The sequence below is a fragment of the Thalassophryne amazonica genome, chromosome 19, assembly GCF_902500255.1.
Source record: "Thalassophryne amazonica chromosome 19, fThaAma1.1, whole genome shotgun sequence".
NCBI lineage: Eukaryota > Metazoa > Chordata > Actinopteri > Batrachoidiformes > Batrachoididae > Thalassophryne > Thalassophryne amazonica.
This window is the reverse complement of record NC_047121.1, coordinates 9,234,208-9,247,581: the sequence shown is the minus strand read 5'-3', so window position 1 is coordinate 9,247,581 and position 13,374 is coordinate 9,234,208. Positions and strand designations below refer to the sequence as shown.

The window sequence follows — 13,374 nt, the reverse complement described above, 5'->3', positions numbered from 1 at the left end:
TGCAATATGAAGCGCCTTGGGGCAACTGTTTGTTGTGATTTGGCGCTATATAAATAAAATTGATTTGATTTGATTTGATACCAAGTTGATGAGCTGGAAGTGTCTCTTTCAGGTTCAGATGTGTGTCCCCGGGGACATGACTGCCAGCAGATTTGCATCAACACTGATGACTCGTATGTCTGCAAGTGTCGAGTGGACTATGTATTGAATGCAGACCAGAAAACATGCTCACGTAAGAACCTGGACCTCTGTACAAGACATCCTGTGGAGCACATGATCACAACATTCAGTCAGTGAGCTCATGTTGGGTTCCGAGCCCTAAGACCGATGTCACTAGATGCAGAAGTGTTTGTTTTCAGGTTTGGACCCGTGTGCCCAGGGACATGACTGTCAGCACATTTGTGTCAGCAGCAGTGGTGATTCGTACGTCTGCAAGTGTCAAACGGGATTTATATTGAATCCGGACCAGAAAACATGCTCACGTAAGAACGTGAATTTTCAATTTTGATACAATTTCTGAAATTTCCACAAAGCGCCATATTTCAGAGCTCTGTAGAGTCCCAACAGGTTCAGCAATGTGAATGAAAAATGAACGTAACGGGGGAGTGGGGATGGTAAAAAAACAACTCTCTTAGGAGGAATTTTGTCTCTAAAGAGACCAAGTCACTGAGGTGTGAATTTGTCTTTCAGGTTCAGAATTTGATATCTGTGCCCAGGGACACGAGTGTCAGCAGCTTTGTGTCAACAGTGGGAACTCGTACATCTGCCAGTGCCGAATGGGATATATTCTGGGTGTGGATCAGAAAACATGCTCACGTAAGAAACTTTTCCTTTCCTTTATTCAAGCTATTGCTTAAAATGATTATTATTCAGCAAATTCAAATTATGCCAGCAGGCGTTGGGATTTTCACCTACCGAGACCCTTTGTGCCGGCTACTTTCAGATTCTTTAAAGCTATAGAGCCACTCAAATTTCATTAAATTGACAAAATTTAATTTCTCCCAACATCCAAGCATTATAATGTCTGTTTATTTTTTAAACATTTTGTAAAATTACAGCTTATTTTAATAAAGAAAACATGTTTATCTGGGAGGAATTCCATAATGAATATTTTCTTTTCTCTTTAATGCAGTCTGCAGGAGGATGTGCATGTGCGCATGCATGAGCTTTTGGAAAGACCATAATTTACCTTTGACCTCGGGTGATGCATGCACACATAGCGTGCACACTGATGTCCGTGAGATGTTTTGTAAATCACTTCAGAGGTGTTATCAGGTTTATTTCTCATGAGCTTTTGAAAAGACCATCATTTACCTTTGACCTCTGGTGATGTGTGCACACATAGCGTGCACACTGATGTCTGTGAGATGTTTTGTAAATCACTTCAGAGGTGTTATCAGATTTATTTCTCATGAGCTTTTGAAAAGACCATAATTTACCTTTGACCTCAGGTGATGCATGCACACATAGCGTGCACACTAATGTCTGTGAGATGTTTTGTAAATCACTTCAGAGGTGTTATCAGGTTTATTTCTCACGAGCTTTTAGATAATACATGAGAAACACGTTAGATTTACACAGAAACACAGCTTTGGCGCATTTTCCGCCACGTTGGATTAGCAGCCCGAGAGACCAGTCAGTGACGTCATGGTGCCTCTGATTGGCTGTCGCTGTATCCTTCCCAGAATCCCTCGCGCAGGTCTGGGGAACCCCCACATGATCTATGACATCACTGTCATTGACTGAGTGGGTCTCAGCCATCACTGCCATAAGTAGTTCAAGCTCATCTGTTCTTTTGAAAATTTACCCTTCAGGGGAACTTCTTATTCATGTTTTTCTAGACAATGCAAATTTTGATTGTATTGGTAATGTCATAATGTTGTAATGGAGCTCTGGGGGTGTGGAACGTCACCTCGCTGTGGGGGAAGGAGCCAGAGCTTGTGCAGGAGGTGGAGCGCGACCAGTTAGATCTGGTGGGCCTCACATCCACGACAGCCTCGGCTTCTGGAACGACTCTCCATGATAGGGGTTGAATTATTCTTCTCTGGTGTTGCCCATGGTGTGAGATGCTGGGCAGGTGTGGGGACACTGACAAGCCCCTAGCTGAGTGCCGCTGCGTTGGCTTTTACCCCGGTACATGAGAGGGTCACCTCCCTACGCTCTGCTTGGGACTCTGACTGTTGTTTGTGCGTCTGCACCGAACAGCACTTCAGAGTATTTTGCCTTCTTGGAGTCCCTGAATGGAGTCCTGTATGGGTCACTGAAGTTCCGGGGGTTGATGAGATCCATCTACAAATGCTGAAGGCTCTGGGTGTGGAGGGACATTGAGACATCTCTTTAACATTGTGTGAAGGTCTGGAACAGTGCCTAAGGAGTGGCAAACTGGGGTGGTGGTCCCCATATTTAAAAAAGGGGGCCGGAGAGTGTGTGAAAATTACAGGGGCATCACACTACTCAGCCTCCCTGGTAAAGTCTACTCCAGGTGCTGGAAAGGAGGGTTCAGCCGATAGTCGAACCTCAGCTTGAAGAGGAACAATGTGGGTTCTGTCCTTGCTGTGGAACAACTGACCAACTCTTCACTCTCACAAGGATCCTAGAGGGGGCCTGGGAGTATGTCCATCCAGTCTACATGTGTTTTGTGGACTTGGAGAAGGTGTATGATTGGGTACCCGGGAGATACTGTGGGAGGTGCTGCAGAAGTATGGAGTGAGGGGGTCCCTTCTCAGGACCATCCAGTGTCAGTACTCCCAAAGCAAGAGCTGTGTTCAGGTTCTTGGCAGTAAGTCGGACTCGTTTCCGGTGGGGGTCGGCCTCCGCCAGGGCTGCATCTTGTCACCAATCCTGTTTGTGATATTCATAGACAGGATACCGAGGCGTAGTCAGGGGGAGGAGGGTCTTCAATCAGTGGGCTCAGGGCCTCATCACTGCAGCAAAGTGTGGAGCGGCTAGGATGAGGATCAGCACCTCTTATCTGAGACGATGGTTCTCACCAGGAAACTGATGGGTTGCTTACTCTGGGTAAGGTGTTCAAGTACCTCGGGGTCTTGTTCAGATTCCTGCATTTGTCTCTTCTAGACTGGACTACTGCGAAGTTCTAGTTTCTGGTTTACTGCACTCCAGCAATACAGACTGCATTTATAAAGCACTTTTCCATCTGCATCAGATACTTAAGGTGCTTTACAATTATGCCTCACATTCCCCCATTCACACAAACACACGCACACACCGATGTCAGAGTGCTGCCACGCAAAGCACTCTCTACACACCGGGAGCAACTTGGGGATTAAGGACCTTGCCCAAGGGCCCTTAGTGATTTTAATGTGAATAATGTGGTGCTTTTTGAAATGTTTGATTAAGTTCTCTGTATTGTAGGTCGTGACAGAGCTTCTGCTTCTTGGTACAAACATTGCACGTTGCTGTCTTGCTTTGCTGTGTTTCAACATGTCAGCCACAGCACTCTGCAATGCTCACCTGCTCGCTGGCTGCAAACTGTAGAAGAGACCTCCCAAACAGAGACGTGTGTCATTACTCTGCGTCTCATTGAGACATGACCCCCTTCAGATCCCCCCCACCACCACTCCACAGCCAAACATCTCCACAACACCTGTGGAGATGTTTCAGCACACACACACACACACACACACACAGACGGCTCCTGGATCGGAAAACTCCGCAGGTTGTACCGGAAATTTCCGATCCGTGAATTTCATTGGTATCGGAACCCAGTACCGATATTGGATCGGATCAGTCCCATCCCTACTTCAGAGTACAGCATACAAATTTGTGTAGAATTACTGTATTTAATACATTTTCAACATGCAGTTGTGTGTGGATCAATCAATCAGTCAAGTTTTATTTCTATAGCACTTTACAACAGTTTTCACTGAACCAAAGTGCTTTCCAATAGCACCAGCTAGAGATAAAATAAAAAGAAAAGTACGAAAAACACAATAAAACACAATAAGAGCATCCAAAATACAATAAAAATAGACAAAAAAGTGTCAAAGCAATTATGTGCAAAAAGCTGCCCTGAACAAGTATGTTTTTAACTTAGCTTTAAACAGAGGCAAGCTATTAATGGACCTCAGTTCAGGAGGTAATGCATTCCACAACTTAGGACCTGCTACTGCAAAAGAATGGTCACCCCATTGTTTGGACCTGGACCTGGGAACCTCAAGAAAGTTTTGGTCAGCAGACCGAAGTGCTCTGACAGGGTTGTGTGTTTTTAACAGGTCACATAAATAAGAAGGTGCAATGCCATTTACAGCTTTAAAAACAAACATTAACAGTTTAAAATCAACTGTAAAACGGACTGGAAGACAGTGCAGGGAGTAAAGTACAGGAGTGATGTGGCTGTGCTTCCTGGTATTGGTCAACAGGCGAGCAGCAGCATTCTGGACCAGTTGGAGTCGGTTTAGAGAGCCTTGAGTGATACCAACATAAAGTGCATTGCAATAGTCAATCCGGGAGCTGATAAAAGCATGCATAGCCTTTTCAAGGTCCTTTTGGCTTAGAAAGGGTTTGACTTTTGCCAGGAGTCTCAGCTGGAAAAAACTGGCTCTTACCACACTGTCAATTTGTTTCTCAAATTTTAAACAGTCGTCAAACCGCACACCAAGGTTCCTTACCACAGCCCTACGATAAGGAGCCAGGGAGCCAAGATCTGGATCAGAGTTAGTTTTAGCTCCAAACAGAATACACTCTGTTTTGGCTTCATTAAGGTGCAGAAAATTCTGAGCCAGCTAGTCCTTAATATCCTTAAAAAAGCTATGTATGGAGTCCAAAGCACTTGTATTATTAGGCACAACTGGCATATAAATCTGGAGGTCATTGGCATAAAAATGAAACTGAAGATTGTGTTTGGTGATGACTGAACTCAGTGGAAGCATGTACAAAGAGAACAAGAGCGGTCCGAGGATACTGCCCTGGGGCACACCAGTGGTCAGAGGAACTGTGGAGGAGGAGAAGTCATTAACCATCACCCCGAAAGTCCCTGAAAGTGGATGCAGAAGATCTCAAAACAGAACGTTATGTGAATGAGCAACTCAACAAGAGTTCACATAGTCAGTGTTGTTTTAATTAGTTTCACTCTCCAGACACGAAAATATTAATCCTGATGGTCTGACCTCATGTTTTCATTGTGCTCTGTATAAAGTTGGATTGATAATAGTTATATTTCTTTTTTATTTTTTAGTTATGAAGAAGCCTGCAGTTGACTATTAGGCTCCAAGAACAAATTCATCTGCTGCTGCTTTGCAACATTTATAGCACAGTTTGCAGCACATAAACAGGCTGTGCTGCTGCACGGAACCAGCGACTGCGAACACACTGGTGTGATAAAGAAATGGATTTAAATTCTGGTCATTGCAAAAACCCACAAACATTGAACTGGTTCACCACATCCCTTGTCCCTTCTGTAACAATCTGATATATATATATATTTCGTGATTTAATGTTGCCTGTGAGTATAATGATGATTAGCGTGTGTCTGAAAATCAGGATTGACATGTTTCCATGAGTATAACCTACTCTGTTATTCCTGTCATTAATTCTTTGCTGTAAATTTAATATGATACAACCTAATATCACTCACAAAAGCAAAATCATAATTGTATCTGATCTTTGTGATATAATTTCATGTTTATTTTTTTACCCTTCCATTGTCACTGAAACTATTATATCATCAAAGTCTTTAGTCCATTGGTATGGGTGATGGGTAACAGGACAACATACTTCAACATACTGCTTGATTTTTATTTTTTAATTTTACTTCCTAGTCACATAAACAGCGACACATTGAAATTAGCTGCTTTGGAACAAGCTGAATTTGTTACCTGATCTCTGTTCAGACTCTTTAGGGTTTCAGAAAATGCTGAGTGAAATAGAAACGTGTTTTTAGCTGATATATATATATATATATATATATATATATATATATATATATATATATATATATATATATATATATATATATATATATGTATATATATATCATGTACTTTGTCCAATTGTTTTTCAAACTCTTTCAGAGGAAATGAGAAGTGAAATCACTCAAGATGCCTGTATGTGTGAAGCTCAGCTGGTGTTCCAGAGAAAAGTTCTATCAGCCATTCAGGAGCTGAGCAGGAAACATATCCTTTTGCTTGGCAAATTGATTTCAGCAAGAGGCTGGAAAGTACATATTATATCTGAGTAACATTTGTCTGTCTGTAGTCCGCAGGTCCTTTAATACAATGAAGGACCAAGATGGTGCAGGTTCTCCTTGTTGCCGATCACCTCAGCAGACAGTTTCACAGACGATCAGGACTTTAAGTTGAAGGATGCAACTCAAGTCAAAGCACCTGTTGAGGCGAATGACTGAAGCTAAACCTTCACTGTCTTGGCCCTTCATGGGACACTGTTGAGCACCCTGAAAGGGTTTGTTTTAGCAAAGGTCAAGGATCAAAATTTGATTTCACTCTGCTCTCTACCAAACATACGTGCATATGAAGCTAGGTGCTGGAATCACCCAAGCAAGGTCAAATTTGACAAAACTCAAATACTGGGGTCAAGGTTTCTTTGGTCAAAGGTCAGTTTTGTTTTTTCACTCAGATTTTCACCAGCCTTAGTCCACATATGTAGATGAATGCAGGAATTACCCATGCAAGATCAAAGTAACCAAACACCAAATATTAAACTCAAAGGTCAAAGTTTTGATGATTTTTTTCTCTCTCCCGCTGCAGTTTGCCCATGAACATGTCAAACCTGGCATGTCTTTTTGTCAGTGTACTCCTTCCATAGTCCTTTGCCTGATTTGTTCTAATCTTGGTATGTGAATACAGGTCAACCCAAAAGTCATTCAGTAATGAAGGTCAAAGTATTTGGGGCCATGGTCATACAGTAGTGTTCAGAATAATAGTAGTGCTATGTGACTAAAAAGATTAATCCAGGTTTTGAGTATATTTCTTATTGTTACATGGGAAACAAGGTACCAGTAGATTCAGTAGATTCTCACAAATCCAACAAGATCAAGCATTCATGATATGCACACTCTTAAGGCTATGAAATTGGGCTATTAGTAAAAAAAAGTAGAAAAGGGGGTGTTCACAATAATAGTAGTGTGGCATTCAGTCAGTGAGTTCGTCAGTTTTGTGGAACAAACAGGTGTGAATCAGGTGTCCCCTATTTAAGGATGAAGCCAGCACCTGTTGAACATGCTTTTCTCTTTGAAAGCCTGAGGAAAATGGGACGTTCAAGACATTGTTCAGAAGAACAGCGTAGTTTGATTAAAAAGTTGATTGGAGAGGGGAAAACTTATACACAGGTGCAAAAAAATTATAGGCTGTTCATCTACAATGATCTCCAATGCTTTAAAATGGCCAAAAAAAAAAAAAAACAGACGCGTGGAAGAAAATGGAAAACAACCATCAAAATGGATAGAATAACCAGAATGGCAAAGGCTCAACATTGATCAGCTCCAAGATGATCAAAGACAGTCTGGAGTTACCTGTAAGTGCTGTGACAGTTAGAAGACGCCTGTGTGATGCTAATTTATTTGCAAGAATCCCCCGCAAAGTCCCTCTGTTAAATAAAAGACATGTGCAGAAGAGGTTACAATTTGCCAAAGAACACATCAACTGGCCTAAAGAGAAATGGAGGAATATTTTGTGGACTGATGAGAGTAAAATTGTTCTTTTTGGGTCCAAGGGCCACAGACAGTTTGTGAGACGACCCCCAAACTCTGAATTCAAGCCACAGTTCACAGTGAAGACAGTGAAGCATGGTGGTGCAAGCATCATGATATGGGCATGTTTCTCCTACTATGGTGTTGGGCCTATATATCACATACCAGGTATCATGGATCAATTTGGATATGTCAAAATACTTGAAGAGGTCATGTTGCCTTATGCTGAAGAGGACATGCCCTTGAAATGGGTGTTTCAACAAGATAATGACCCCAAGCACACTAGTAAATCAGCAAAATCTTGGTTCCAAACCAACAAAATTAATGCCTTGCAGATGTAAAGAAATCATGAAAAACTGTGGTTATACAACTAAATACTAGTTTAGTGATTCACAGGATTGCTAAAAAAGCAGTTTGAACATAATAGCTTTGAGTTTGTAGCGTCAACAGCAGATGCTACTATTATTGTGAACACTACTGTATTTCTACCAGGCAAATGTTACTTAAAACAGGTGACCACATCCTTACTGATGTTGTACTTTCCCTACTTATCTGCCATAGCCATTTGCATCTTCATGTCTATTGTTACTGTTGCCTACAATTGTAAAATCATGATTACAGTGTTTAACCTGTTTAGTTGTAGACTGTGTCCTTAAAGGAGTCATACGACGTACCTGTTAATCAAGATTTACACTCATTCTGTGGGTGTCTTAAAGCAGATATTAAAGTGTGAAGCCAAAAACACCCCATTTTTTAGGTATTGCCATGGTGTCACTGGGTTATTTTCATTAGTTACTTCATCCAAACCATCAACATGTCTATTAGACCCCATTCTTACCAGGCTGCTCAAGGAAGCCCTACCATTATTTAATGCTTCGATCTTAAATATGATCAATCTATCTTTATTAGTTGGCTATGTACCACAGGCTTTTAAGGTGGCAGTAATTAAACCATTACTTAAAAAGCCATCACTTGACCCAGCTATCTTAGCTAATTATAGGCCAATCTCCAACCTTCCTTTTCTCTCAAAAATTCTTGAAAGGGTAGTTGTAAAACAGCTAACTGATCATCTGCAGAGGAATGGTCTATTTGAAGAGTTTCAGTCAGGTTTTAGAATTCATCATAGTACAGAAACAGCATTAGTGAAGGTTATAAATGATCTTATGGCCTCGGACAGTGGACTCATCTCTGTGCTTGTCCTGTTAGACCTCAGTGCTGCTTTTGATACTGTTGACCATAAAATTTTATTACAGAGATTAGAGCATGCCATAGGTATTAAAGGCACTGCGCTGCGGTGGTTTGAATCATATTTGTCTAATAGATTACAATTTGTTCATGTAAATGGGGAATCTTCTTCACAGACTAAAGTTAATTATGGAGTTCCACAAGGTTCTGTGCTAGGACCAATTTTATTCACTTTATACATGCTTCCCTTAGGCAGTATTATTAGACGGTATTGCTTAAATTTTCATTGTTACGCAGATGATACCCAGCTTTATCTATCCATGAAGCCAGAGGACACACACCAATTAGCTAAACTGCAGGATTGTCTTACAGACATAAAGACATGGATGACCTCTAATTTCCTGCTTTTAAACTCAGATAAAACTGAAGTTATTGTACTTGGCCCCACAAATCTTAGAAACATGGTGTCTAACCAGATCCTTACTCTGGATGGCATTACCCTGACCTCTAGTAATACTGTGAGAAATCTTGGAGTCATTTTTGATCAGGATATGTCATTCAAAGCGCATATTAAACAAATATGTAGGACTGCTTTTTTGCATTCATGCAATATCTCTAAAATTAGAAAGGTCTTGTCTCAGAGTGATGCTGAAAAACTAATTCATGCATTTATTTCCTCTAGGCTGGACTATTGTAATTCATTATTATCAGGTTGTCCTAAAAGTTCCCTGAAAAGCCTTCAGTTAATTCAAAATGCTGCAGCTAGAGTACTGACGGGGACTAGAAGGAGAGAGCATATCTCACCCATATTGGCCTCTCTTCATTGGCTTCCTGTTAATTCTAGAATAGAATTTAAAATTCTTCTTCTTACTTATAAGGTTTTGAATAATCAGGTCCCATCTTATCTTAGGGACCTCATAGTACCATATCACCCCAATAGAGCGCTTCGCTCTCAGACTGCAGGCTTACTTGTAGTTCCTAGGGTTTGTAAGAGTAGAATGGGAGGCAGAGCCTTCAGCTTTCAGGCTCCTCTCCTGTGGAACCAGCTCCCAATTCAGATCAGGGAGACAGACACCCTCTCTACTTTTAAGATTAGGCTTAAAACTTTCCTTTTTGCTAAAGCTTATAGTTAGGGCTGGATCAGGTGACCCTGAACCATCCCTTAGTTATGCTGTTATAGACTTAGACTGCTGGGGGGTTCCCATGATGCACTGAGTGTTTCTTTCTCTTTTTGCTCTGTATGCACCACTCTGCATTTAATCATTAGTGATTCATCTCTGCTCCCCTCCACAGCATGTCTTTTTCCTGGTTCTCTCCCTCAGCCCCAACCAGTCCCAGCAGAAGACTGCCCCTCCCTGAGCCTGGTTCTGCTGGAGGGTTCTTCCTGTTAAAAGGGAGTTTTTCCTTCCCACTGTCGCCAAGTGCTTGCTCACAGGGGGTCGTTTTGACCGTTGGGGTTTTTACATAATTATTGTATGGCCTTGCCTTACAATATAAAGCGCCTTGGGGCAACTGTTTGTTGTGATTTGGCGCTATATAAATAAAATTGATTGATTGATTGATTGACTGGTTTGTTGTGTTGTTTTCAGTAAGAAGTTGCTGGTAGTTCTGCTATAGCTTTCTTTGACAGACACACACTACAGTAGTACTGGTATATTTCACTGAATTACACACTTTCAGTTTTTTTTTTCTGCTTCCCACAACAATAAGGACAAACCAGATATACATGTAGATTTATGGAAATTTATACATTTTCTTGGTTCTTGCCATCTTCCACTGTGTAGTTGTGAGACTTGGACACTAACCAGTGACTTAAGATGACGACTGGATGTTTTTGGTACTAGATCTGTTTGGAAGATCCTTGGGTACCACTGGAATGACTTTGTGTCAAACAAGTGGTTATTTAGGTAGAGCCAGGCGTTGCATGTGATCCAACATGTCTGTGCTTTGTTATTGAGGACCACAGCATCTGAAAAAGGCCAAGCCACCCACGATGGCACACTGGATCATGTCAGTTATTGTCTAATCTGTGGCATCCATTGATTCTCCAACGATCATCGCCTTGTGCACAAAGTCAAAGTCGGTGACCTTTCGTCGCTTACAAAAAGCACTGAGGTTGTTGATCTCCACAACCAACACTCAGTCCATTGAGGCGTTGACAGCGAAGCAGTTTTAACACATCCCTGATGAACGCCACAAGTCCCTGGGAAAAAGTCAGAGGTCCAGCACTGCACTCACAGTACCTGTGTGTAGCCGGCTGTGATGTCCAGCAACTTATTGGGAAATCTCATGAATTCTTTGCACAGGACAAACCTTTTAAAAACTCTCTTCTAATGAGTGTATGTGCTGTTTTGGAGGGGTTCATTTTTGCAAATATCGTGCTTTTTAATTCATTGACAGTCATGTGACTGATACAGTTTCCTTGACTTGTCTTTCCACTTGATGAGCTTTCAGAAAAAGTGAGCCAGCTTGAAGATGAGCAGCAGTACTAACATCAGCAGAACAACCCAGAAGACACGTTCAGGACAATCGATTCACCCACAATTCCGATTCGCTAGTGGTAGTATTGTGTATTCCTCTGAATTTTTGTCTGACATATGCATTGGTGCTACTTAGGTCTTATATTGTAATACTCCATTGTTGCATTCACAACACAATATTATGACTTAATGATTGGGTATAATGTATTGATCAGGGCTGCCCAATGTAAGATCCATGGGGCACATTTGGACCATACTCCCAATGTTTTTGTCCAGCATCCCAACTGACAAGTGCTCTGCAAATTAATAAATTACAGTTAAACAATTAAAGAGGAATATTTTATTATTTTGAAATTTTATTTTAGACTGAGGGTGTTAATTTTCTGTAAAATACATATATTTTATATAACTTATGGCCCTACAAACAAACAAATGGATAACACAGGTCTGGATGATCTCCTATGTGAGTATGAGGATAAAGCAACATTTCCTCCTGTCATTTTGTAATCCAGTTTTATAATGAATGCTCATTTATTTTGGAGAAAAGGTTGCACCACTTCCTTTTTTATGGAATAACTGCTGTAAGAGCATTTGATTTTCTCAAAGCATCTATTAAAGACTATACGTGTCTTATGCAGAAATATCACTATTGTTAATGTTGTGATCATATTATTATTATTATTATTATAGCAAAGCCTCTTATTAATCATGATCCAGTTGGCTTGGGACCAAATTACAACACAGTAAAGTAGCTGATTTTTTTTTTTTCATTTATTTTCTACCTGAAATGTTTCTGGAAATGTGCTACACAGTTTCACTTGGGAATTATTTATTGTTAAGGTGCACTCTTGCTATTTACTGCAGGATCATTAAATAGATCAATTTTGGGGGAAAGGCAAAATGATTCTGTTCAATTAAAGCTATACGGCCTCTGGGTTTTTAAATATTTAAGTCATAAGAAGACTTTTCTTTGGCACCATTATAATTTTATTCCTTAGCATTTAAATAAGGGATTCATAATATGATGTTGCCAATATGATCAAAATTCACACTGTCTGGAAACAATTAAGCATTTCAACCCCTGATGGGGAGAAATTCAAGTGATGAGATACCATGACCTACATTTGGTAGTGACATTATAGATCACATGGGGGCTTCCCCTGAGCTGTGCAAGGATGCTGGGAAGGAAATTTAAACTGATCTCACAAACAACATAGACATGTAGGAGATGAAAGACAATATTCGCCATGAATTAAGCCCAAATATACATGTTCTCATCATTAAAACAAGCTATTTTGCAACATGTTACAAAAATAAACCTACATATCAATGCTTTGAGTTATGCAGAAACTAAATTTTGTCAGTTTAAGTGCCGTACAGCCATAAGGCATTTAATGATGAATACAAATAGACAGCTTTGACACTGAGCAGTAGCCTTGGGCATTAAAGAATCATTTTGGTGCTGTATGTTTTGGAACAATTAATGTCGTACAGTTGTGTCAGTTGATTGCAGTGTTTCAATGAATTTCTACACATAATACAAATCTGTGCTGTAATTCCTGATTAGCTACAGTGTGCAACACAAAATGAAACGTTTTCTGTGATATAACTGTTCTGTGTGGGATATATTTTATTGCATTTGTGCACATTATTTTCTGTTGGGATTGTATTTGCACATGAACATTAAATATTCTGAAAGAGTAAAATGTTCACCTCTACTGTATTGCACTTTTTAAAATACTTACGACAAGCCACTTTTTAAAACCATGCATTATAAGACAGTGAAATTTTTTTAAATAATATTTTTACTGTCAGGGCATGAGGTGGCTTGACACAGGTAACAGGTGGAGGCCAATGCAGACTCCACAGGCATGGTTGGTTTTGATGGATAAAAGGCTTCATCTGTTACACAGGCATGGGGTTCAGTACACAAGAGGTCAAGCTTACAGGCAGAGGTAGCAGACATGGTGCAGGCTGAGACTTTTTCCATAAACCAGGCAGGGTTCATACACAGCGTCGAGGAACAAAGCAGGCAAACAGAGGCAG

At 40.6% G+C, this 13,374-nt stretch overlaps 1 protein-coding gene across 17 annotated transcripts in view; it reads left to right on the top strand.

Annotated features, from left to right (window-relative positions):
• Window positions 1-13,034, top strand: part of matn3b (matrilin 3b) — a 67,566-nt gene extending 54,532 nt beyond the window's left edge. For 13 of the 17 annotated variants that reach the window (XM_034195381.1, XM_034195376.1, XM_034195379.1 and 10 more), the window contains 5 exons: window positions 113-232; window positions 360-482; window positions 691-816; window positions 6,030-6,131; window positions 11,288-13,034. In XM_034195381.1, coding sequence (XP_034051272.1) covers window positions 113-232; window positions 360-482; window positions 691-816; window positions 6,030-6,131; window positions 11,288-11,340 — 524 coding nt within the window. In that variant the 3' untranslated portion in view covers window positions 11,341-13,034. The remainder of the gene's footprint in view (window positions 1-112; window positions 233-359; window positions 483-690; window positions 817-6,029; window positions 6,132-11,287) is intronic. The other 4 variants (XM_034195390.1, XM_034195386.1, XM_034195380.1 and 1 more) reach the window with 3 other exon arrangements.
• Window positions 13,035-13,374: the final 340 nt, after the last annotated feature.